At 42.9% G+C, this 27,784-nt stretch overlaps 1 protein-coding gene across 1 annotated transcript in view; it reads left to right on the top strand.

The window, feature by feature from the left end:
* Positions 1-27,784, top strand: part of Prkci (protein kinase C iota) — a 60,872-nt gene that overhangs the window by 3,574 nt on the left and 29,514 nt on the right. Inside the window, exon 2 of the mRNA XM_021157863.3 lies at positions 21,419-21,540. Coding sequence (XP_021013522.1) covers positions 21,419-21,540 — 122 coding nt within the window. The remainder of the gene's footprint in view (positions 1-21,418; positions 21,541-27,784) is intronic.

The following is a 27,784-nucleotide window of genomic DNA, read 5'->3' as shown; positions in this document are numbered from 1 at the left end:
CATGAGGTTTTTATCTTAGCAACAAAAACAACCTCACAGAGACGATTTTCTTTTCATTCCCTCTTTTGAGAGAACACTATTGTATAGCTTTACCCTGCCTCCTCCTAACAGTATTTCTTCCCAGTGAAGCTTGACTCTTTGAATATTTCCAGCGAATGAACTATCCTCTCCTTTTAAATAGGTTTCATTTTTGGGAAAGTGTTTGTCTTCCTATATATAAGAGGCATGTGATTTGACTTTTTTCCAGTTTTTAACATCAGGAGACTTTTCTAGTTTGTAAAGGCACTGAGAATCTGGCATGAGTGGAGTGCCTGTCTCGTGGTCTGCGCCCCTTTTTCCCAACATGGGAACTCTGGAGTCAGCGGCCCTTTTCCTTACAGTGCTCTTAGGTTGGAGGAAGAGAAACAGGTTTTTTTGGTTAGTGATAGATTGCCATTGTGTGCTAATCCCTGTATAAAGGTACTTGTGGGATAGAATTTAATCACGTAATGACTGGGCCACGCATACTTTGACATTGTATGTGTACAGGACTTTGGCAGAAAGCTTGTAAAAAGTGAGTTATAAGCCATTGTCGTTGATCAGTGATCGCAGCCCAGAGGATTCCTTCTGTGAACAGTAACTGGTTTTGGCAGCACAAGGGATCCTACCCCTGTTTGCAGCCTCTCTGCTGCTGAGCTATAACCACAGCCCAGGACTGACTCTGCATATTCGGAATGTCAAGTTGTTTGCATTTTTCCTCTTAGAGTGAACAAGTCCTGTCAGGTCTTGTTTTTTAAAGTATTGCAAAATGAGTTGTGTGCTTTCCGTTGTTGGAGCTGAGTGTAGTTCAGCTGGTGCAGCGCTTGCCTAGTGTGCACAAAGCCCTGGGGTCAATCCAAACCCCACACTAAATCAAGTATGGTGGTGCCTGCCTGCAATCCCAGTACTCGAGTGGAAGCAGGAGGGTCAGGACTTCTCAAGCTCATCCTTGGCTACATAGTTAGTTAGAGGACAGCATGGGCGGTGTAAAATCCTCAGAAAGCTTGACTTTGTAATGCTGAGCTCAGCAGCTGGTCAGCAGCACTGAGGCCTGAAAGTGAGGAGTTGGAGGAACTGTGGAGGCCCGAGAGGAGCTCACTGAAGGGCTGAAGAAGCAGCAGAAGGCAGCAGCTGCTTAGAAACTCTCCCCAGAGGGAGAGGTGCTTCCTGCCTCCCTATCCCTCCCCTCCTTGATGGTCTTTGCCTGGTTAGCAGGCCTCAAACTCACTAGTAACCCAGGTTAGCCTTGACCTCTCCTTCATCCTCTGGGCGTGGTGCCTGAGTGCTGAGATTATAAGGTGTTTGGTCACATTTTTGGTATGTGTTCTCTCTCCTTCCCTCCCTCCTTCTACCCTTTAGTCTACCCCGCCCCCCCCTTCTTTTCTTACACAGGGTCTGTAACTTCTGACATGTAACTTACTCTGAACTTCTGAAGTTCCTGCCTGCATCTCCCTAGAGGTGGGATAACAGGTGTGTGCCACCACACCTTGGTTTTATGCCATGCTGGGCACTAACCCGGGACCTCGTGCAGGCCAGGCAGTCATTTCTCCAGCTTAGCTTTTTTTCCTTTAAATTTGTTGATGAGACATTGATTTGTCTATTAAAATTGGCAGGCATTTCTCAATCTATTGTTTACCTGAAGATTTTAAGATTTATGTAATTAAGCCTCCTTTTTATTTTTTCTGTGAATGTGGTTCCTTGGTTTGTTGCCGTAGGTAGATGAGTTTTCATTTACAAGTAGTCTACAGTTCTGTACTGTGCAGAGTTTTAGGTAATCATCTTCTCAATATTATATTTTGAGGGATAGTCATTAGTTTTCTGCTAATATTTTTAAAAAGAGGTCTTCTTATCACTACTTGTTTGAAATAACTTTTACACACTGTATTTCTCATAGTGTAGATAGATAATTGTCTATTCTGTGCCATTGTTTGGGGAGAGATCTGTTTAGTACATGCCACAGTTTGTTTATTACACTGTATAGTTAGTTTTGATATATAGTGGGAAGTCTCATTTATTTAATATTCTTTTCCAAGAGCTTTTTGTTTTGGTTGAATATTGTGCATTTCACCAAGAATTTCTTGCTTTTACAAATGGGAACTTTTATTTCCTGTTATTTGTATCACTATGGCCAAAATATGTGACCACAACTCCAGGGATAAGTTGTTTAGGCTCCTGGTCTCAGAGGGTTCAGCTCATGATTTCTTGGTCCCATACAATTGAGTGAAACATCACTGTGGCAGAAGACTTGAGGCAAAGGATAGCTGCTCACATCCTAGTGTACTACAGAGCAGAAGCACAGAACAAGGCTAGAAGTGACCATAGATAAACTGTCACACAGGTCTCTTCCTCAACAACCTCTGGGTAGGCGTCACCTTTAATGTTCCCAGAACTGGTCCGAATGGTGCCTCCCGCTGTGTACTACACCTTCAGGCAGTGAGTCTGTAGGGCGCAGTGCTGTTCAAACTTAACTTTCTCTTAGGGTTACTGTACCCTTTCTTATGTTAGTGGAGTCTTGCTGTGCTCCCTGACTGCTGTGCACTCCTAGCCTCCTGGGATTTTCTTGCCTCAATTCCCCAAGCTGCTGGAATTGCAGGGCATGCCACTGCGCTCAGCTTTATGTCACCAGCTTTCTGTTTTGTTTTAAAGACAGGATCTTACTGTGTAGACCATGCTGGCCTCAGACTCACAGTTTGCCTATGTCTGCCTCCTAAGTGCTGGAATTAGAGAGGTGCACTACTAGGCCTGGCCTATCAGTTCTTGTATGCTTACACTGAATTGTCATTTATTAACCATTTCTTAGTTAACTATCCTGGAGTTTATAGGATAATAACGTCTCTGACTGACAGTCTTGCTGGGGGTTTGTAGACAGTGTTGGATTGCAGTAATGCTTTTATCTTAATGAAATATAATTGCTACTGGGAATGTTTACCAGCTACTTAAAAAATGTAGTGTACCTATGCCTTTGAAGAATTGCAGATACATTGTAATCACTGTTTTTAATATTCACAACAGCTCTCAGGGAGTTTGTCATGATGTCCATGTTATAGGCAATATTGACACTTAGAAAACACTGATACAAAGTTGAGTATAACTTTCAAAGAACTCCTTTCCCTTTTATGTGCTTGTTGGCTTTATGAGTTTCTAGTCAACTTCTTTTATTTCACAGTTGTTGCTTTTATGTTCATTTTCTATTTTATGAAAAATGGAAATTGCTTTGTGAGTTTTTACTTAATTTTTATTTCCTTTTAAGGTTGGTTTATTATTGTATTATATGTAAGATGTATGCCTACATTTCAGTATTTGTACCATGTTCGTGTCTGGTGCCCGTGGAAGCTAAAAAGAGTGTGTTGGATGCCCTGGAACTGGAGTTACAGATGGCCATGAGCGTGCATGGGGGTGCTGAGAACTGAATCATGGTCCTCTGGAAGAATCACTGGTGCTCTTAACCACTGAGTCTTCTCTCAGACTCCTTTGCTTAATTTTTAGAATTAGGATTTAATAGAATGGGTCTATTACGGCATTTTCATACGAATGCTGTCTGTGTTTTTCCGGATTGTCTCCCTCACTACCCTCTGTCCTCTTGCCCTTCCCTGCTGGTTCCCTTCCTAAAGTCACTGCCTTCCTTCTCATTGCTCTTGACTTCTATGACCCATACCACCCCACTCACCACATAAATTAAAAATAAGTTCTTCATATGGGAGAAATTATGAGGTAATTGTCTGAGTCTTACTTCTTTCCCTCAGTGTAGTAATTTCTAGTTCTGTCTATTCTCTTGCAGATGTTATAATTTCCTTTTTCTTTATGGCTAAGTAAAATTTCATTATGTATATGTACCATGTTTTCTTTATCCATTCATCTGTTATTGGATGTGGTGGTTAGAATAGAAATGGCCTCTATAGACTCAAAAATGCACTGCCTTTAGGGAGTGGCACGTTGCTAATCCAAAGTCCATATTCCTCCAAACCAAGGCATGGTCAGGCCTATCACAGCAATACCCCAGTTCCTGGTACCAACTTCTAAGACATGACCAAGGTAGCTCTTATAAAGGAAAACATTTAATTGGGGCTGGCTTACAGGTTCAGAGCTTTAGACCATTATCATGGAGGGAAGCATGGCAACGTGCAGGCAGACATGGTACTGAAGAAGGAGCTGAGAGTTCTACATCTTGATCAACAGGCGGCAGAAGGGGACTATGAGTCCCACTAGGTGTAGTTGGACTGTCCTCTGACAAGGCCACACCTTCTAATAGTGCCACTCCCTATGGCCCAAGCATTCAAACACATGAGTCTACTCAAACCCCCGCAGGCTCAGAAATGCACTGTCATTTAGGGAGCAGCACTGCTCGAGAGGGATTAGGAGGTGTGTGTTGGCGATTGGTTCTAATGCTCTGAATCAACCGGAATCTGTGTGTCCAAACCCTAAAGGTCCCTTGTCTGCAATTGTTTTTTGATGGATTAATAAAGATGCCAACTCGGCCAATGGCTGGACACGGGGCAGGACCTTTACAGTTGGGCTGGCTAGGATGCAGCTGGGGAGAAAAAAAAGAGGGTCACCATGATGGGGAGGGAAATGGATGAGATTTAGAGCTGCAGGAGAGAGAGCCAACCAGCCATGTAAGAATTCACTTCCCTGATTGGGCCAGGGGTAGCAGGGGAAGGTTTAGGAATGTCCAGTCTTTGAGGTAGCCAAGGCATTTTAAAATTAACTGGTGTGTGTGTGTCTGTGTATATATGTGTGTGTGTCTTCCATTCTCGAATCCAGATAGCTCCTGGGCAGTTGTATGTATATGATTCTCAAGGAGCCAAAGCAGTGTAGCCCAAACTCACCGCTACAGGTGTGGCCTTACAGGAGGAAGTGTGTCACTGGGAGTGGTCTTTGGGGATTTCAAAAGCACAAGCCAGGCCTCTTTTCCTGCTACCTATGGATCCAGTTGGAGAGTTCTTAGCTCCTTCTGTACCATGTCTGCCTGCCTTCTTCCACGTTTCCCACCATGCTGATAATGCACTAAACCTCTGAAGTTGTAAGACAGCCCCAATTAAATCCTTTTCCTTGTAAGAGTTGACTTGGTCATGGTGTCTCTTCACAGCAGCAGATCAGTGTGCTAAGACAGTGGACATCTGGGCAGATTCCCTCCCTCCGTGACTTACTTTCTTTTCTTTTTTTTTTTTTTAAAGAAAGATTTATTTTATTTATCATATGTAAGTACACTGTAGCTGTCTTCAGACACCAGAAGAGGGAATCAGGTCTTGTTATAGATGGCTGTGAGCCACCATGTGGTTGCTGAGATTTGAACTCAAGACCTCTGGAAGAACATTGAGTGCTCTTAACCGCTGAGCCATCTCTCTAGCCCCCACTGTGACTTTCTGTTTCTGATTTTTAACTGTTATAAGCAGTGTGCTAGTGAACATGTATGTGCTGCTGTTTCTGTGGTGTGCTGACTTAGACGCCTTTAGGTACACGCCCAAGCATGGTGAGCATACCCTAGCTCCCTTTTGAGTTTTTGAGGAACATACTGATACCTGTAGTAGCACACAGTGTTACCAGTGTGCATAAGGCTTCATCCCCGCCCCCCCTACTCTAATAGCAGTTGTTGCTTTTTTTTTTTTTTTTTCTTTTTTAAAAATTAATTAATTAGTTGTTGTTGTGTTTGAAACAGAGTTCTGTAGACCAGGCTAGCCTTGACTCTGCCTGGTTCCACCTCCCAAGTTCTGGGTGTGGCATATTTATTATTTATATATATAAACTACTTATCTTTATTATGTGTGTGAGTGCTGTGCCTGTATGGGTCCACAGAGGTCAGGAGAGGTCATTAGATACCTGGAAGATGAGTTGTGAGCCACCATGTGTGTGCTAGGACCCGTATCCAGGACTTCTGTAAGATCAGCAAGTGCTCATAATGGCTGAGCTATCTATCTCTCTAGCCCTCTGGCTTGTTTTCTTGATGGTGGCATTGCTGACTGGGGTGACTGGGATCTCAAAGCAGTTTTCATTTGCATTCTCCTGATGGCTCAGCATGTTGTGCATTTTCTGTGTACTTATTGGTCACTTTGATTTCTTCTGAGAACTTTGTTCAGTTCGTTAGCCCCTCCCTTTCTTGATGGGGTGATGTTTTGAAGTTTAATTCGTGTTTATCCTCACATATTCTAGACACTAATCTCCTGTCCTGTCCTGTGTTGTCAGCAAAGGCCGTTGTTTTCCATTCTGTGGGCTGTGTCTTCACTCAGGTGATTGTTTCCTTTGTTAAAGAGGTTTTAAATTTCATGTATCCCTGCCTATCAATTCTTGGGATTATTCCCAGTGTTATTGGAGTCTTTTTTGGAAAGTTTTTGCTTCTGTGTATATTTTAAAGTCTTTTCCTGCAGCATTTTAAGAGTTTTAGGTCGGACATTAGGGTTTTTTGATTCATTTTAAGTTAATTTAAAAATGTTTACATTTATTTTTTGTCTGTGCGGTGTGTGTTGTGTGTGAGGGAGTACACACATGCTATCACGGATGTGTGGAGGTAGAGGACAACTCTCAGGAGTTAGTTCTCTCTACCATCTGGGTTCTGGGGGTGGCATTCAGGCTTAGGCTTGGCAGCAAGCCCCTTTATTTGTTGAGCCATCTCACAGGCCTCCATTTTCAATGGAGTTTTATACAGAATTACGGGTAGAGATCTTAGTTTTCTACTATTTATTATATTTTACTATATGCTAAATGTGGAAATCCAATTTCCCAGGACCATCTTAAAAATTTTTTCTTAAAGTTTAATTACATCATTTCCTCCTCTTTACTTCTTCCGACCAGTACCATGTTTCCCTCCCTCCCCTCTTGCTCCTTCTCAAATCTCTGATCTCTTTTTCTTTGTTACTGTTACACACACACACACAAAATACATGTGTACATAGATGCATAAATATGTAATATGCTGAATCTGCTCAATGTTACTTATATGTATAAGGTTTCCAGTTTGACCACTTTGTTTTGGATAACCAATTAGAGCCTCATCTTGGGAAGACTACATCTCTCTCAGCAGGCCTTAATTGCCTGATTGCCTGTAGTTCATTGTTCTGGGTGGGCTCAGGTAAGATTTCCCTCTTCCATGCGAACATGTTTGTAGCGTCCTTAAGGTCTCCGTTGTCAGCCATATTATTTGAGGTTTAGCTTCCCTGTCATTTGTAGGAAAGAGCTGGTTCTCTGGACTTCGCAGTCTTCCCACCCCCTCTTCTGTCTTCTGTGGTGGTGTTCCCTGAGCCTTTGCCTAGGACCACTTGGTGAAGAGGCTATCCTTTCCCAGTGTATATTCTTGACACTTTGTCTAGACTAAGGTATCAACTGCTGTGAGAGCTCATTTCTGCTTTCTTGGTTCTGTCCCAGTAACTATGGTCTGCTGCTGTGGCTGTGTGGTGTGTAATGTAGAGGTCAGACACTGTGATACAGTTATTGTCATTCTTTCTGCCTAGGACTGCTTTGGCTATTGCGGGGGACGGGGGTGGGTGTTGTTTCTGTATGAATTCCAGGATTGTAATTTCTAGTTGGTTGAAGAAATGTAACTGGAATTTGATGGGAATTCTGTTGAATCTGGATATAGTGATATAGTCATCTTCTTTATTAATTTCACCAGTTTTTGAAGATGGAAGTCTTCCCGTCTTCTCAGGCCACCATTAATGTTGACTGTAGAAGTCTTTTACATCCTTGGCTAAAATTACTTTTAGGATTATTTATTTGTTTACTTATTTAGAAGACACTGTGGATGGGTTTTTTTTTCCCCTCCTGATTTATTTCTGATATATAGAAAAACCGCTGATTTTGTAGTTGTTTTTCTTTTAATTTCTGCCAGTTTGCTGTGGAAATGCTATAATTTATATGATTTTGACTCTTGGCTCGCCTGCTTGAGCCACTTTTTTCTCTTATGACTTTTGTGCAGACATAATGTTATTGTGCACTGTGTAAAGTTTGCCCTTGTGTTATTCAAATGCTGATTTCTCGGTGCTCATGTCTTGGTGCAGTCTGGACACAGCATTGTAATGCTCATGTCAAGAATCTCCTGTCTCAAGTTTGTGTGAACAATTCTCACCATGCTCTGCCTTATCAGTAAAAGCTGGAAAAGCCAATAACTATGCAATATAAAGAATAGGGCAGTACTTCTGCTGCCAAGGGAGGTGGGAGAGGAAGAGGGATGTCACCATGAGGAAGGGGTCCAGAGAGGCATCAAAGCAGAACACACCTGAAGCCCAGAGGGACAAAACAATACAAAAATGCCAGTGTCTCGGGGAATTTGGCTGGGAGGTAGCCAGAGTCGAGGATTATGATAGAATTATAATGCCTAGTTGTTGTGCTTTTAAGTTGAAGATAAATATTGGGGAACTAGCTAGGATAAAGAAAAACAGCCGCTGTATTAACTTACTGTGTACATTTATTTTAAAGTTACCATTACAGCTCTAGCTTAAAGATGGAATATGAGCATATGTCTTGTTCTTATTTTAGAGGAAATGCTCTCAGTTTTTCCCCATTTAGTATATTGGGTGATTTGTCATACACAGCCCCTTTTCATTCTTTGTTTATTCATTTATGTGTGTGTGTGTGTGTTGTATGTGTAAATGTATGTGAGGGAATGCTCACCTATGCATGTACACATGGATCAGATGATGTCGAGTGGCTTCCTCGATTGCTCGCCACCTCATTTTTGAGACAGGGTCTACCCTGTCTCATCTTAGGACTAGAGCTTGTTTTGGTAGAGTGGTAGAGCAGCAGACCCTTGGACCCTCCTGTTGGTGCTTGGTCCTCTTCTCCACAGGTGCTTGCTGTCATGCTCAGGGTTTGTTTTGTGTTGTTAACGTGGGTTCTGGGGATTAAAATTCAGGTCCTCTTACAGGTATGGCAGCCACCGCTGAGCCATCTTCACAGAACCCATTTACAGGCTTGTTATGTTGGGATTCACTTCTGCTCCTAGTTTCCTCAGGGCTTTTATCATCAAGGTGCGTTAAACTTTGTTGAGGGCCTTTTTAAAGACTATTGAGATGATCATGTGACTTCTGTCCTTAAGTCTACTTATGTGTTGTGTTATAGTTAATAATTTGGGTGTGCTGAACCAACATTGCGTCTTTGGGATTAAACCAGCTCTGTCTCACCATCTGGTCTTAATGTGTCCTTAAATTCAGTATACAGGTTTTTTTGTTGTTGTTGGAAATTCTTATGTCTATGTTCATCAAGGATCTTTAGTCTTCGTTGTTGCATCCTGATTGTCAGGATAGTTCTGTGGTACTGGCCTAGAATGAGGATGGGAGTGGGCCATACGTTTCTGTTGTGTAAGCAGGTTCTGAGAGTATGGGGGGACCCTCCTTAGAGGTTCGATAGAACTGAGCAGTGAATCCATCCACTCCTGAGCTTTTCTGCTGCTTCAGCCTGGTTGCTTAAGTCGTTCATGTCTTCTTGATTTAATTCTGATAAGTCATGTGTGTCTAGTTATCCATTTCTTGTAGGTTTTCTATCTTTTTCAAGTGTATGTTTCAAAGTACTCTCTAATCATCTAGATCTCTAGGAGAGTCTTAACTGCGCCCTGCTTTATCTCCGTTTTATTAATTTGAGGCTCCCTTTGGTTGGTTTGTTGTCTTACTGATTTTTTTCAGATTGCTCTGATTTTTTTTTTTGTTTGTTTGTTTGTTTGGTTGGTTGGTTTGCTTTGGTTTGATTTTGGTTGAGACAGTTTCTTTGTGTAGCCCTAACTGTCCTAGAACTCACTCTGTGGACTAGGCTAGCCTTGAACTCTGCCTCCTGAGTGCTGAGATTAAAGGCATGTAACACCATTGTTTGGCAGATAGTTCTAATTTTTAATGGCTATAGACTTCCTTATCTCTTTCCTGGAAGTTCTGGTAAATCGTGCTTTCATTTTTAAACATCACCTAGATTTCCTCAGTATCTCACTGGTCATACAAGAGTATATTGTTCTGTTTTGAAGTAACTGAGTACTTTTTGTAGTTTCAGTTGCTACTGATTTCTACTTTCTTCCACTATGATATGAAAAGTAAATAGTATTGCCTTTTCTAAGACTTCCTGTGGTATGGATTGTGCTCCATTTCTGAAAATGCATTTCTTTTCTGTTCAATGGGATAGTCTGTACATCTGCAAAGGCCATTTGTTCTGTAGTCTAGTTTAATTGAAGTTTATTTATGGTTATTTTTAATTTGGATGGCCTCTCTAAAGATGCAATTGGGGTAGTGAAGTTACCCTCTGTTGGCATTCTGTCTAAGCTCCTCCCCACAGTTACCTGGCAATGGCCAGGTATGCCTGACTCACTATAAAAGGGGCTGCTTGCCCCCTCCTTGCTCTCTTGTTCCTCTATTACTCTTGCTTTTCCCTTCTGCTCCCGTTCTGTCCCCATTCTCTTCCCTTCTCTCTCCATGTGCTCATTAGCCCGCCTCTACTCCTCTATTCCTTTCTTCTCTCTCCCTCCTTCCTCCCCTCCCTCCCTACCTCCCCCCTCTCTCTCCCTACCTCCCCCCTCTCTCTCCCCCTTTCTCCGCCTCTCCTACTCTCTTGACTCCCTTCCCCATGTCCTAAATAAACTCTGTACTATACTGTCATATGGCTGGTCCCCCCATACCTCACCACACCTCCATAGAACATACTCCCCCTCTCTTTATCTTTTTATAAACATCACACTCTATTGTATCCAGACTTCTGGGACCATTTGTAACCAGTAGTATTTTTTATAAAATTCGGAACCCCAGTATTTAGTGCATATGTGACAACAATTTTTATATCCATCCATCCATCCATCCATCCATCCATCCATCCCCACCCGGTTCCAGGTATCCCAGGGTGATCTGGAAACCTGCTGTAGCTGAAGGTCATCTTGACTCTGACCTTCCTGTCTCTGCCTCACCCACCATACCTTGGTTTGAGTGGTATGGTTACCAAATAAAATCCAGGGCTTTGAAAACTGTTTTTAAATTTTATGAGTATTTTGCCTGCTTTGTATATAAATACCACGTTTGCCTGTTGTACAAAGGGTGGTGTCAGGTCCTCTAGATCTGTGAGTCACCTGGTATGGGTATTGGGAACTGAACTCTGCCCCTCTGCAAGAGCAGCGGATGCTCTTAGGGCAGAGCCATTTCTCCACTCAAGGCTTAGTGCATGCTAATTAAACACTATCAACTCAGCTACATACCCAGCCTCGTCTTATCCTTTTGATTAGTTATTCCTTTTATTAATATGTGGAAGTCTACTTTATCTGATATCAGAACAGTTGTACCCACTTGCTTTCAATTTATTTGCTTGTTAGATCTTTCTCAGTCTGTGGCATCTACACACACACACACACACACACACACACACACACACACACGGCTCACCTTGAGCTCAAGGCCATCAAGCTTCTGACCTATTCTCTGTTGGTGAAATCCGCATTCAGACTGAGGCTGTGTCTAAGCTCAACAGCATCCAGCCTTCCTGCTCTCCACCACTGAGACCTGAGGTTGTGACAGGTTAATCCCCGGCTTTCTGATTGTGGGATCCAGGTCTCTGGTGTAGATCCCCAGGGTAACCCAGCCTTCGTCAGCAAATCCCCTCTTGACATAGCATCTTACCTCTGCCCTCTAAATCATGCAAACTGTAGAGTGAGAAAGTGGGATTTCTTTCCATAGCTGACCTGTCTGCCATAGTCTCACCTGTTTGACCAAAACCTGCAAGGGGATTTGAGGCTTGTGAGTGAAGCCTGTGGGCAAACAGCCAGTGTTTTCTGAATGGGGCTTCTGTTTCCTCTCTTCCTGTTAAGAGTAGCACTAGCCTCCATACCTTTCTGCTATTCTGTCACTATTTGATTTTTTTTTGTTTTTTCGAGACAGGGTTTCTCTATGTAGCCCTGGCTGTCCTGGAACTCACTCTGTAGACCAGGCTGGCCTCGGAACTCAGAAATCCACCTGCCTCTGCCTCCCAAGTGCTTGGATTAAAGGCATGCACCACCACCACCCGGCACTATTTGAATTTTTGAAGAGCCTCTTCCACTGTTGGAACAGAGTTAATTTTATTTTGTGTGTGTATTTTGCCTGCATGTATTATGTAAGTGCACCACATGTGTGCCTTATACCTACAGAGGTCAGAAGAGGGCACCATTAGATGCCCTGGAGCTGGGGTTATGGTTGGCCATGAGCTTTCATATGGCTGCTAAAAACTGAATCTGGGTCTTCTGCAAGGGCAGCAAGTACTTTTAACTACTGAGCTATCTTGCCAGCCTCTTATTATTTTTTTTAATCCATGTGTGGTTGCATATATATGGGTGTATGCTACAGTACTCCTTTGGACAACATTGGGTGTCAGTATTAAATTTCAGCTTCTTTGCGGACAGGTGCTGGTTTGCAACTGACAGAGATCCATCTTCCTCTGCCTCCCAAGTGCTGGGATTAAAGTGGTGTCTCTAAGTGGACACTCAGAGAGACAGAGTCTCCTGATCACTCCTGTGTACCCTGGATCCTGCCAGCGTCCGAAGTTTCTCCCATCTCCCCTCCAGTCTCAATATAGGTTACCACAACCGGCTTTAGGTGAAATCTGGAGATTTGAACTTGGGTCTTTATCTGAGCCATCTCCCCAGCCCTAGTCTGTTGCATTACTTCGAAGACATCAATGACATTTTGCATAATTACTAATTTGAGATTATGTGACTCTTTTCTACTTTGAATCCTTTGATCCAATGATTTTACCATATTTGGGTAACCCTGTGAGGCCAATTATTACTGATGAATTAAAATAAAACATTTTCTAAATAATTTATATTTCAGAAGAAAAGTTTATATTTAAATAGCAGAACTCAATGTTGCTTTTAAGCAAAGTGACTTTAAAAAAAAAAGATTTATTTCACGTATGTGAGTACACTTGTCACTGTCTTCAGATGCAGAGAGGAGGGCATCAGATGCCCATTACAGGTGGTTGTGAGCCACCATGTGGTCGCTGGGAACTGAACTCAGGACCTCTGGAAGAGCAGTCAGTGCTCTTAACCGCAGAGCCATCTCTCCAGCATGTTGCTTCTTGCATTTACTTTTAAAATCAGCCCCCAGGAAAGCTTTAGCTTTATATTTTACAGAATAGTTTGTTGAGCTCCTGACCAGTTAGTCTGAAGCCCACTAACATAGTTAATGATGTCCCACTTTTTTCCTTTAAGAATTAAGTTAAACTATGCCTAAATTTGCCATTTAGGGAATCTTTGCAATAAAACACTTTTGATCTGTTGGCCATCAATAAAATAATTTATGCTAATGACAGAGTAAAGACAGAAGAACCCTGAGTCCAATCTGTTTTCCACCTTCTGAGTGCAGTGTCTTCATCCGCAGCCTGTGTTTGACTTGGTTATTGTAATAGTGATCTGGGAGTTGAGGAGTAGTAGACATGGTGCTTTCTTAAGCAGAGAAGTGTTTACACAGACGTTCCTTAAATGCCTTAGTTCCTGGAACTTATGGAATGACGGTTGATAAACCACCACCTTCATTTAGTCTCTTAAGGAGGTTCGTACTGAGGCTTTTTAAATATTACACAGACAGTATGTGATATCGTGATTATCCCTATCTGTAAACCTTCCCTTTGGGAGGCTCAGCAGAAGGATCAAGAATTCAAAGCCAGCCTGGGCTTTTTTTTTTTTTTCTAAACATGATTTTTAAAAATATATTGAATAATTGACTTCTGCGTTCTGAGTGGTGCTGTGACTTGCTGAGAGGGAGGAGTGCTTCTGTGTCAGTGAAGGCTCTCTGATTCTTCTCACCTGGATGGTTTGGCCTGGTCTAACTCTGGATTGAGTGTGTCCTGGCTAGCATGAGCCGTCCGGACCTGTCTCATACTCTCCTGATGCTGGTACTTTTTAGTTTCCTGCAGCCTTGCTAATTATTGTCTCCTATTTCTGTCACACGGGGGCTCTGAGGGGAAAAGTGGGGAATACACACATTTGCATCCTACTAACTTAAGTAGGTGCATTCTTCTGTTAACCTTTCCGAAGGTGGGATACTTTTTAAAATGACGTTTCACTTGTTTAAAGTACTGTATAAATATGTAATTAAAATTATTAAATACATAGTGTGTTATAGCTTAGTGGTATTTTAAGTACTAACATTAATTACAGGTTGGAATTTATACCTGAGTGATAGAATGCTTATCTACCATGTTTGAGACCCTGAGTTCAAACCCCAGCACAATAACAAGGGAAAATATTCTTTAATTTAATCTATTAAATCTATAACATCATCTGAGGTATTATTATCCCATTTTATGGATGAGACAAGTCACAGGGAAGGCAAATAACTTGCTTCAGGTCACACAGCAATATGGAAAATGATAGAGTTTAGATTTAAACGTAGTCTCCTGGGTTTGCCTGTCAAGGTCTTACCTGTTTTACTGTGACTACTTACTGTGTTCTAGTCATTCAGTATGGAGCACTGACACCTTTGTTTGTTCAACATTTATTCACTGGAGATCCGCTGTAGGCAGCCATTGCTTCAGGTGTTGGTAATATACAACAAAATGCCTGTCCTCCTTGATAGCATGTTTAGTCACGGGAGACACTAGAAACTGTATACTTTATGTGTGTGTATAAACATATATGCATATATGCACACACATACATATATGTATGTATATGTGTTTATATGTGTGTGTGTGTGTGTATATATATGATCAATTTATTTTATATATTTGGGGCTGGTGAGATGGCTCAGTGGGTAAGAGCACCCGACTGCTCTTCTGAAGGTCCAGAGTTCAAATCCCAGCAACCACATGGTGGCTCACAACCATCCGTAACGAGATCTGGCGCCCTCTTCTGGAGTGTCTGAAGACAGCTACAGTGTACTTACATATAATAAATAAATACATCTTTAAAAAAAAAAGTGCTTAAAAATTAAAAAAAAAAGATTAACATCATGTATTTAAATGGACTAAATTATTTTTTTAAAAGATTTGTTTAAAACACTTAGATTTACTTTATTTTATGTGTATAAGAGTATATTTGCCTGCATGTAGGTATGTGTATCATGTGCAGGCCTGGAGGTCAAAGAGGACATCACCTTTCCCTGGAACTAGAGTGTAAAGATGATCATGTGGTTGCTGGGAACTGAACCCAAGTCCTTTGCAAGAGCAACAAGTGCTCTCTGCTGAGCCATCTCTGAGCCCTAATATTTATTTGATTATTTATGTATGTGTACATACCTACATGAGTTTATGTGTGCCCGTGAAGAGGCCAGAGGCATCAGATCGCCTGGGATTAGTTACTGGCAGTTTTGAGTCCTGGGAAACCAACCTGAGTCCTCTGGAAGAGCAGCAAGCGCGCTTAACCACAGAGCCATGGCTCCATGCCCAAAACTAAGGTTTTAAATCAAGGATTAAATTGTTCACTAGCCAGGCTCTTAAAAACAGAGCTGTATCCATTATGCATTTTATTGACAAATATAAATATAAATCTTTTATATACTGTAGTGGTCTGAATATTTGTGTCCATCCCCCACCCCCAGTCCCAGCATTTATTGTAGAAGTTGACATAAGATGTCTTAGAAGGTAAAGGGTCTACTGGAAGTTGCATTGGCTCTCATGAATGGGATTAGAACCTGTGTGGAATGGCGCAGCTAAGGCCTGTTTCTGAGAACACAACTAGAAGCTGCAAGTCTTTCAAACAGAAGGTAGCTAAGGCGCTTTCATCTTGGACTTGTCTCCAGACAGAGACATAATAAACTCATTCTTGTTGTTTGTGAGTATTGCATGTGTGGTGTTTATTAAGCCAAACAGAGAGAACTAAGCATTACCTGGCATCTGCTGTGGAAAGGCATGGTGCAGGGTATGAGCGTGGCATGGGTGAGTGCTCCTATGATTGACAGTTATGGAGGAGAAGGGAAGGGAGGGGGCTTCGAGAGTCTGTCTGTGCTTCGGTAGCAATATTACAGAAAGCATAAGCTATGCCGGACAGTAGTGTCTAAGTTCAGAAGCTGGAAGGTATGGCACAAACGGGTTTGCTATCTAGTTAAAGGCCTTATTTATCCTTATCCTGTCCAGGATAATACTGGCTTTCTCTGTTTTCCAGTGAAGGCAATATCCTCACGCTAGTGGTAGGCACAGAGGGCAGAACAGGACCCACAGTAGTTGCCTCCAGCCTTGTAAAGGCACTGATCCATGAGGACCAAACCTTTATCACTCTTCCTAAAGGCCCACTTCTCTTCCTTTCCTGTTTGTTCTTTTCATTTTGACTAGGTCTTATTAAGTAACTCTGGGTTGCTTGGAACTTTCTGTACAGATTAGGCTAGTATTGAACGCAGAGAGTTCCGGACTGAGATTAAAGGCATGCAACGCCATGCCCAGCACATTGCCTCTTCTTTCCACTGTCACAGTGGAGATTGAGTTACACCATGAATTTTGTGGGGGACATACAGTCAACCCAGAGCACAGGCATAGGTAGAAAAAAAAAATGAATAGTTTGATGGCAGCACCTGCAGCACTGAACCCCTTGGCCCTCCATTGCTGTGGTGGCTGAGGAGAAGAGCAGGTCAGCACAGGCCCCGTTTCAGGATCCTTTAGATTAGGATTTGGATTTGAGATCCTCTGCTACTGTCAAAGACACTGTTATGACCCTGTGGTTTGCCTTTTATATTCTGTCAGGTGAGATATAATGTTTAGATTGGCAGTTATAAAGTTTGAATAAGATATGATTGCTTAAACACTTCTGACATATTGTCCTATGAAGCTGGACATAGGATATGGTGGGCCACACTTTTGATCCGAGCACCCAAGAGGCAGACAGGCGCATCTGTGAGCTCTAGGCTAGCCTGGTTTACATAGCAAGTTCCAGGGCAGGCAGGGCTACATTGTAAAACCCTATCATAAAAAGCAAAACAATTCTATGAATGTTTATAATAATAATAATAGAAAATACTCCCTTGTCAAAAGTGTGTTTGATGGAAAATGACTTTCTATAGAAACTTTTTTCTGCATTTCTGTAGTATAACAATCTTGAGCCCCTGTTGTATTAATAGTAATATGAATGTATCTACATGTCCAAGAAGTTTAGCTTTTAGTTATTTATAACTTAGTTATAGATGCATTATCAATATGCTAGTTAATTAAAAGAATATAAGACAGATTTAGAATTAGAAGTCATTGTGTGGTTAGCAATTGAGTGGAATGTGATATTGATTGTGCTTCTCTCTGTGTAAACTGAGCCTTAATTGGAGGGTCTGTCAGGAGTAGACTTGTGTAATCAAGATCTTAAGTATGTGAGATTGTGAGGAGACTAGAGTCTATAGTAGATTACTTGTATTGGGTGGTATGATTGAGTTGAGAAAAAGAAGCTAGATCCAGATTTATTTATTTATTTATTTATTTAATCTTCTGAGCCAGGGTTTCTCTGTGTAGCTCAGGCTGTCCTCAAACTCACTGTGTAGACCAGGATGGCCTCAAACTCACAGGCATCTGCTTGCCTCTTTCTGAGTGCTAGAATTAAAGGTGTGCGACATGACCGTCCCTCAAGATCTGGAGGCTTAACTATCACAGTTGTAACCACAGAAGACTTGCATATAGAGATAAGGAGTAAACATAGAATGTGAACTACATTTCAGAGGTGGTGTGGAGAGGAAGGGAAAAGGAGGAAGAGACCATAGCAATGTCACTGAGATTGTCTTGTGCCAAAATGGCAGAGAGCAGGAGACTTTGGAGCGCTCACTTCCAAAATGTCTTTATCAAACCCCTTCTCTCAAGACTCAGGGGCCTGTGTGGAAGGGGACACAGACAGGTTGTAAGAGCCAGAGGTGGTGGATGAATCCAAGGAAGTTCTGTTTTTCAAACACAGCCACACTGATACTCAGCGACTGGTAGCATGCCTAAGACCTGCACAGGGTCACACAGACAAAACCTCAGCACAGAGAAGCTGTTTGCAGCTGACAACTGGGAAACGGAAAACTAGTTTCTCCCGCGGAGCATCCCAGCCACACTGCAGGCCGGCCCATGGTCAGGATAGCTGGGTGAAGAAGGTGACTTCATGGTTAATCTGTATAGAGTTTTCTTTTGGTATTTTGTCTTACTGGTTTTTGGTCTTGATTTTTGTTTTTTTGTGGTTGTTTGAGGAGGGGTGGGAAACGAAAAGAGCATGACATTAGGTGGGAAGGATCTAGGGGAGACGAAACATGATCCAGGTATAGTGTAAGGAGAACTTTCGTTGTTTGTGTTTCTTTGATTGAAAAGAGACCCTTTGACAAGGTACTTAGATTAGTTTCTCCTCCCACTCCTCCTTTTATCCAGATCCATAGCCTTTCTGTGTCTCAGAAAATAGCCATCTAAGGAATAGTAATAAAATACAGTAGGATAAATCAAACAAACAACTCAAATATGACAAAACACAGGCATCCCATCAGAACCCAAACCAGAAGCCGTAACATTATTGGCAGAGGGTCTGTAAATGTAAACAACGAAAGCCCCGCTTAAAACCTCCAGAGCGAGCCGGGCGTGGTGGCGCACGCCTTTAATCCCAGCACTCGGGAGGCAGAGGCAGGCGGATTTCTGAGTTCGAGGCCAGCCTGGTCAGGACAGCCAGGGCTACACAGAGAAACCCTGTCTCGAAAAAACCAAAAAAAAAAAACCTCCAGAGCGGCTGATGAGTTGGGTTGTATTTTCCTCTACTGTCGGGTATGGGGCCTGCCCTTTAGAGTGCTTTTCCCTGTGAGACTCCCTTTGAGAAAATTGATTTTTTCATTCACAAGCAGCTATGAATTGGAGCTAGCTTCTGGGTTAGGGATGGGGATGGACTCTGTGTTCCTTCTCTTTTCAGCTCTAGGACCCCATCGGGTACAGACCCATGCAGGCCCTGTGCACGCTGCCATAGTCTCTGGGAGCTCATGCATGCCAGCCCTGTTGTGTCTAGGTCTTGATTTCTTGATGCCCTCCACTCCCTCTGGCTCTTACACTCTTTTTTTTTTTTTTAAAGATTTATTTATTATTATATGTAAGTACACTTCAGACACTCCAGAAGAGGGCGCCAGATCTTGTTACAGATGGTTGTGAGCCACCATGTGGTTGCTGGGATTTGAACTCTGGACCTTCGGAAGAGCAGTCGGGTGCTCTTACCCACTGAGCCATCTCACCAGCCCGGCTCTTACACTCTTGCTGCCTCCTCTTCCTCGGTTCCCTGAGTTCTCAGGGCAGGGATTGGACGGAGGCATCTCATTTAGGGCTGAGTTCCAAAGACTCTCTCAATGCCTGGCTGTGGCACTCTGTACTTGTTCTATCTGGTGCAGGAGGAATGAGCAGAGCACAGATTTAGGAGGAGTTGAGGGAGGGGAAAACATGATCAAAATATATATAAAATATTTAAGTAAAAATAGTGTCTTGTGTTTTATTAGTAAAGACGGGAGACTAAGTGTTCAGACAAGCGTATTGTTAGGGAAGCCATGGCGAGAGACGTGCTTGTGAGTACTTAGAGTGACCGTCCCTGAAGAGGCCATCAGTTTCTCTGTCCCCTTGGCTATCTGCTTACCTTCTGTAGCTCCTGAAGGCTACAGACAGCTTTAGCTTCTTTGGCAGATAACACGTGGCTGCTCTGTGGTTCCTTGGAGGCAGCAGTAGGCCTCAACTACCCAAGTCTGTTTTTCATGTTTCCTTTCTGTCGTCGTTTCCTTCCTTTTGCCAGTGAACAAGCCTCTATTGTGTGAGTGTGAGAGAGTTCCTGGAAGGAACAGTGCCTTTCGCCACACCTTCTGCAAGCCTGTTGATTATTGGTGAAGCCTCAGTGATAGTGGAGAGGTTGGAACTCTGCAGGTGCAGAGCCTAATAGTTTATTTGGAACTCTTTTTAAAAAAGCTCCCTAAACAGCCATCCCTTGCCCATCTCTGTATCTGACCTCACATCCTGTGTCTAGCAAGTGAAACATTTGGAATTTATTAGCTTGACTGACCACTAACTTTGATCATCAGAAGGCTAAGAATGAGCTCAGCTGGAATCTGAAGCCCAGAGAAGGGGGTTGCCCATTTTGTTGTAAGCTGTCTCTGTGATGGTCCTCTGGTGTATTTGAAAAGTGCATTTGATTGAAGATTTTCTTTCTTCTGTTACTATGAGAACTTCACGAAAATGTTACCGTGTTGAAACATGGAATTTGGGGTAGCTTGAATCTGTGACCCCTGGTCTTGGCACTCACATTTAGCTCCAGATAAGGATCTCTTACCTATTTTGAGGTGAGAACTGTGTTTTGACAGTAAAGTGCTAGGAACTGCACTGACCTCTAGGAGTATAATGGGGAAAAAAAACAAAAAAACAAAAAACACATCTCTGCCTTCACTTCACTAAGTTTCATTGTGTTCCATTTGGGACAGGGGGTAAAATACAAGCACACACTTGTGTGCCATTGGAGAAGTAGGCCTGGCAGGTAGCCAGGAACAGCTCCTGAGGGGCCTGTAGACCCCGATGTTCAAATTTTCTTCCCAGTCGCTGAGATCAAATACTCCAATAAAAGCGGCCTAGGGGAGAAGGGGCTTATTTTAGCTACACTCCATTGTAGAGGGGTCAGGTTGAGGGTGGATCTTCCAACCTCAGTTTCTTCCACCTCAATTAACTTAAAGACAATACCACACAGGCATGTCCCAGGTGATTCTGGACATTATCACATCCACAGAAAAGCTAACCATCCCACCTGCCTAGGGACCTTAACATTTACTCTGTTTGATAGAGGCTTGTGGGTTACAGCAGGAAGGGAATAAATTATGCTGATTTTATCAGTGGCTTAAAGATAGTCCAGCTCCTCCAGTGCTGTGTAGAAGTGGATCCTGTGTAGAGGTCCCAGGGCTGCTTAGCTGGAACGCCAGCATCTGCTGGAGAACAGCACAAGGCACACTGGATCTGCTCATCTAATAGAAGGAAAGGGGGTGTGCATTCATAGATATTATTCACTATCTTATATTCTTCATTGTCACTTTCAGTAATAAAAATATGTTCCTGTGTTTGGGGAGGGAAATTTATACTAAAGGAAGCTACTTTAAATCAATTTTTGGAAAACTATCTTCAGGGGAAAGCTGAAAATAAGAGAAGAGATGTACAACTCATGCTCTACAGATTCATGGTGGGTTATTTGTGAAGTTAACACATATTTGTGAGGGTAACAGAAGCACAGTGTCTTCATGGGGTGGGGGACCTGGGGATGGGCATTGAAGCAGATTTTCCGTAAGTACAGGGCTAGTGCTTGTAGAGAGTGGCTGTGGGGTTGCAAGGCCTCCCGGAGGAGATGGAGCAATGAAGGTGGCTTCCTCAGGGAGAGGACATGGAGGTTCATGGGTCCAGCTTATTTCATACGGTAACTGTATTTCATCAACATTTTAATGTTTCATGCAGCACAGAATGACTAACTAGTCTGTCGCATAGGCATTGAGTCACATGGAGCTCAGTATGGTTTTGAACATAAAATTCGTTCTTTCTTTTTCAGGGATATTATGATAACACACTTTGAGCCTTCCATCTCCTTTGAGGGACTTTGCAGTGAGGTTCGAGATATGTGTTCTTTTGACAATGAGCAGCCGTTCACCATGAAATGGATAGATGAGGAAGGTGAGTGAGCGGGCGGGTGGGTGGGTGGGCGGGCGGGCGGGTGGGCAGGCAGGCGGGTGCTCTGTGAGCTTGTGCTTTAAGATAAAACTGGGCTTCCAGGAAATTCAGGAAATTCAAGCAGGAAGGGTAAATCAGAAACTTAATGCCATGCACATAGATTAAGATAGAAGATTTCAATCAAAGCAGTCTTTGTTTTTTGCCTCTTCAAAATGAAGCAAAAGTAGTCCTCCCCACCCCTAGCAGTTAAGGTGGCTGTTTCATCAGTGTGACGTCTTAACTTACATATTTATTTATTTATTTATTTATTTTTATATGAGTACACTGTAGCTGTCTTCAGACACACACCAGAAGAGGGCATCAGATCCCATTACAGATGGTTGTGAGCCACCATGTGATTGCTGGGAATTGAACTCAGGACCTCTGGAAGAACAGTCAGTGCTCTTAACTACTGAGCCGTCCCTCCAGCCCTTAACTTACATTTTAATATAAGAGTTTTCCTGTTCTTGACTGAGATGTAGAGCAGTCCTAGCAATTGTGTTCATTTAGGGTGACGTCAGAGCCTTAGTCACCTAGGGACATGTACTCACAAAGCAGTATGGCCTGTCTGAGGATAGTGGGGCCTTGTTACCCACAACTGGGAGTATGGAACGTCTCAGAGATACTCAGTTTCCACTGGTCAACTCAGTCTGTTTTAACAACAGCCCTACTAAGTTATGGGGATATTAGAAATTGATAACCATAGGAAAAGATCCTAAAAGACATAAACTCCATTAGTTAGCACTTTTATAAATCTCGTCAAATGCCAGCACTCACATGGTAGATCACCACCATCTGTAACCAGTTCTGTCAGGGGGACTAAACCCGTGCAAGAGCCACAGTGAGTACTTTCAACTGCCGAGCCATCATCTCACCAGCCCCTAAGTGAGACTGTTTGTTTGTTTGTTTGTTTGTTAAAAGCAGGTCTTGTTATGTGGTCCTGGCAGACCTGGCACTTGGAGTGACAGGCCCCCAGCCCTCACCCCCACCTCCACCCCACCCTGCTTCTTTGGTCTCCTAATGTGAGTGAACTAGTAGGCCACAGTAGCAAACCATTTTAGGTGGACAGTGTTCTGTAACTATCACTAAGTATGTTCTTGCACAGGGCAGGGAATGATGGATGTACAGTTTTAAAGTTTAGTTCTAACTGAAAGTGATTATAAGGTACAGTATGATGCTTTGTCTTTGGTGTGTGTGTTTAAAGTATATGGGTGTTTGCTTACATGTATCTCTATGCACCATATGCATACAGTGTCTGAGTTGGCTAGGAGAGGATTTTGGATCCCGTGGAACTGGAGTTACATTTTTAGCCACTATGTGGTTACTGGAAATAGAACAGAGGTCCTCCAGGATGGGGCTGTTTCTGTGACAAACACCTTTTTTTTTTTTTTTTTTTTTTAAAGAATTGTGGAAGACTGTATCAAAAGATGGCCTAGTCGGCCATCACTGGAAAGAGAGGCCCATTGGAGTTGCAAACTTTATATGCCCCAGTACAGTGGAACGCCAGGGCCAAAAAGTGGGAGTGGGTGGGTAGGGGAGTGGGGGGAGGGTATGGGGGACTTTTGGGATAGCATTGGAAATGTAAATGAGGAAAATACCTAATAAAAATATTTTAAAAAAGAAAAAAAGAATTGTAGAAGACTTTGGGAGTTTGAAAAGTTACATTTGAATGCTGTAAGCAGGGTTAAGTAGTCCATCCTAGAAGGAGCTTGGAAGACAACAGTGCTGAGATCAGTGTGGACTGTATAGGCCCTGCTCAAAACGGCTCAGAGAAGCAGTATTAACAATGGGGCGAGACTATTCCTGTGGCTGCTTTGGCAAAGAATGTGGCTTCTTTCTTCTGTAGCTCCAAGAATTTGCCTGAGGCTCACTTGAAAAAAAAACTTGTTGGAGGATGAGATTTCATGACGACCTGCTCTTGTGCAGGTCTCTAGTGAAAAGAGCAAGTGGGACAAGCAAGAGAAGTACATAACTGCAGTTTGAAGAGAAAACCGGGAGGCAATGTAATGTGGCAGCCAAGGCTCGTGCTAAAAGAGGAGAGTGCACTAAGATTGCTCTTCCCGAGGTCCTGAGTTCAATTCCCAGCAACCACATGGTGGCTCACAACCATCTGTAATGGGGTCTGATGCCCTCTTCTGGTGTGCCTGAAGACAGCTACAGTGTACTCACATAAAATAAATAATAAACAAATCTTTTTTTTTTTTAAGCTCTAAGAAAGGAACATTTCTCTGAATATGATTCAAGGAGAGGCCCAGGCCCCAGGCGGTCACCTGAACTTCCAGCTTTAGAGTAATGAAAAACCGTGAGGAAGGGTTATGGAACCTTCTCCACAGTTAAGGAGAACCACTGAGGGCACTGGGGCAAGAGAGTTAGTTCCGGCATGGAAGTCACAAGATGCCATTGTGTGAAGTTGTGAAAGGGACTAGATTGTTAGAGACCCCTAGATGTTAGAAGTGCCAGAGTCGTGGGATATCTGCCAAGGGATGTGCACACATGGAGTGGAGCCAGCCTGGGAGTATCTTGCAGGCAACAAAGCTAAAAGGGCAGACCCATTCAAGACTTGCAGTTTCCCCTCTGTAATTTAGTCTAGAGGTTCCTCTCTATGCCCTCATAACCTTTTTGAGTGATAATATATATTCTGTGCCATTGTATGTTAAAAATATACAAATTTGTTTTATTTTCCAGAGGGTTACAGTTAAAAGTTTGACTTGAGTCTCAGAAGACTTTTAAACAGTGTTGAGCATGAACAATTTTGGGGACCTTTGAAGTTGGGCTAAATGCATTTTGCCTTATGATATGGCCATGAACCCAAGGGGACCAGGGAGTGGAAAGTGGATTTAAATATAATGAACTGTTTCTGCATCTTGTCAGGTTATTTTACACACAGTTGGATCTTTCATATTTAACATTTTTTTGAAGCCTACTGCTTATTTGCTTCTTTTTATAGGTAAAACCAAACAAACAAAAGGGATGTGTGGAAAATAAGAATAAGCCTACTGGTCAATATCCAGATTTTATTAATTCTTTAATTACCTCAAAATCAACTACAATGAGCAAATACTCAGAATGTACTTGTATTTTATTTTAGACATTTAGAATTTGGTAATAGAGTTAGCTTTGAAAAATACCTTTCCTGGTCATTTTTGTTTTGTAATGACTTACATAGAGTGCTTTATGCATCAAACATATGGTCAAAAAAGGTCACATGTATCACTCAGGCCCTCAATCCAAGAAAAACAGAGCAGGGTGAATGTGTGCAGTGTCTGTGCGTGAGTAAGTTATGTATGACTAACTCACCGTCCTCTCACAAACCACCCAGAGCCTAGCTCATTATGACATTAGTCCACAGTCCAAAGATGGTCATCTAATCCTGTGTCCTGCCCATCTATGGTTTAGGTTCCTTGATTGCCTCTCTGCTAGTTCTGAAGACCCATGAAATGGTGACAGGATAATAAACTAGAGGCAGGAGTAGTATAGTAGCTACTCCTAGTCACAGAGAGGGGAAGGTGCTGGTTCTGAACTATAATAGAATGCATTGTCATTCCCTCAGGAAAGCTCACTGCTACTCTCTGGGATTGGATCCCATGACTCTTAACATTGATGCTCTGATTCATCCTTCTCTCTTCCTAGGTTCTGTTTTGTAGTTCAGTAATTTGCCTAGATTCTCTCCCACAGTTGAAAGACACAGCTCTTCATTTTGAACATTGTGGACCACCTGTGTATCGAGTTGTAACTGTTCATTGGATAAAAGCCATACTCACATCAGACTCTTCTAGACAAGGACTACATGTGTCTGAGGTTTAGGGACTTGAGAAATGGCTCATCAGTTGAGGGCACTGGCTACCCTTACAGAGGACCCAGGTTCAATTCCCAGCACCTTCATGACATCTCACAACTATGTGTAACTACAGTTCCAGGGTATCTGACACTTTGACATATGCACATTCAAGAAGACAACACACCAATGCATATAAAAATAAATTATTTTACAAAAAGAAAATCCATTTGCTACTTTGGCCCTTCTGCCCAGTCTTCTGATCTTTCTATTTGCAGCCACTGATTCTGTAGATATGTTTTCTGTTTGCTGTATTGCCTTCAGTGAGTGTCACCACACTCGCTCACTCATTTTGTCTATTGTCCGAACCATTTTCTCTGTCCTCTGGCCTTCACAAGCAGTCTGTGGCTGCCATCTTCTGCCTTTCATGAGATAGAAAAGGCCATGTAAGTCTTTGTTTTGTGCCAGTTCTGGTTAGGTTTTCTATTTCTGTGCAACCTTCCTTATAACTTAGTGATTGGAAAACTGACGTTCACAGTTGTGGGACTTATCAGAGCTGATGTTATAAATGTCCACAGAACATAAGAGGGAGTGAGGACTCGGCAGCTGAGTTGGAGAAAAGAACAGACACTGTTTTCTTTGAGACCATGTAGATAGGAAATGGTTTCACGGTTCTCTCTCAAGTAGTAAGCTGGGTTCTGTGCACTGTGTATTTGAAGATTAGTCAGAGCCAGTGGCATGTAGCATGCAGGAATGTGTCATAAAACCACAGGAATGAGCACCAGAGTAGCAGAGGGGAGGATCCAGTTCAAGCCCAGCTTTGCTCTAAGTGACTTGTTCATTGAGGAATGCACCTCGGATTTCCAGGGATCACTCTGCACTTCGCCTGCTTAGTTGAGAGAGGTGTGTCCTCCTCCCGTTCTGTGTGTGTAACTAAAATTCGTCACTTACATTTAAGAGGAGCTGGACCTGGTATCCAGCCCTAAGTAGGACATCCTTCCCACCAAAGGCTCGGAACACGTCAGAGGAGGGGCATCTCAGACAAGGGCTTCAAAGAATGTGAGAGATGCAGGAAGGCGAGGAACGCAACGCTGCCTTTGTGCTATGCTGTGGCCTTTGCAGCCGTGGACTCACTGCAGCTGTGATCAGTGCAGTGAGGTCAGTCATCATCCCAGCAGAGAGGGCTCAGTGGGTGGCTGTGAACAAAGAAAGAGGCAGAAGGGGAGAAAGGCTTGTGGGGTGCTTCGGAGGAGTGGGAGGGAACGTGGAGTTGGGGTACACATCATCAGGATACATTGTTTCTATCTATGCAGTTGTCAAAGAGTAAAAGATGCTTTGTTTAAAGAGAGAAGAGAAACAAAAAGAAGGGGATGGAGAGGTGGGTGAGCAGTGAAGAACACTTGCTGTTCTTTTTTGCAAAGGACCCAGGTTCAAATCCCAGCACCCACAAGGTAGCTTACAACTGTCTGGAACTCTAGTTCCAGGGGATCTGATGCCTTCTGGCCTGCCATAGACACACACACACACAGTGCACAGACATATCTGCTAGCAAATATTTGTCAAATAAATCTAAAAAAAAATTTTAGTAGCTCAAGCTACACTATTCTTAGTCCAGAGTACTTTAGTGGTTTCTTTCTTGTGACTTAATTGACCAAGGTTGTAATGTGATACAATATCCATGACAGTCACTGCCTGTGTTAGGGTCCAAGAATCACCAAAGAATGATAACCCAGACTCAAATAGTATGCAAAAGCAAAGAGCATTTTTTTTTTAGCAGAATTTCTTGCATGCAGGGGTCTTCTCATTCAGGAATAGAGACACCGAGTGGGCTCGCAGGCCCAGCTTTTATTGTCAGGGGAATTTCAGTGTGTGTGTGTGTGTGTGTGTGTGTGTGTGTGTGTGTGTGTGTGTGTGGTATGTGCCCTTTTACCGTGATTGGTTAGCTCTACTCTAGGGATCCTTCAGGCCAAATGACAAGGTGTCCTCGGATTGGCTGCCCATGGCTGCGGTTGGCTGACCACAGGTTCCTGGATCCCAGTTCTTTTTCTGGGAAACACAAACTTAGACCTAGTCTCCCAAACTGTTTGCAGCCTGTCATGGAGTCAGCCTGGCTCTGGCTCAGTCTTCTCACCTGGAAGCCCTACCCATCCATAGTGTGGCAGTGGAACTGCTTTAACTCCTTTTTAAAAGAAACTAGCAGCCAGGTCTGGTGGTATTGGCTTTTAATACCAGCACTTGGTAGACTGAGGCAGGAGGATTGTCTGTTTAAAGCCAGCCCAGGCTATAGGATGAGTTCCAGAGCAGCCTGAGTAAGTTACTGAGATCCTATCCCCAAACAGAACAAAACAGGGGTAGGGCTGGCTCTGTGCTCTCTGTGTTAGAATGCATGCCAGGCCTGGTCCTGAGCTCCATCCACAACACTGAAGACAAGGA

This window comes from Mus caroli, unplaced genomic scaffold, assembly GCF_978045245.1.
Source record: "Mus caroli unplaced genomic scaffold, Mus_caroli_1 scaffold_3, whole genome shotgun sequence".
NCBI lineage: Eukaryota > Metazoa > Chordata > Mammalia > Rodentia > Muridae > Mus > Mus caroli.
This window is presented reverse-complemented; position numbering and strand designations above follow the sequence as displayed.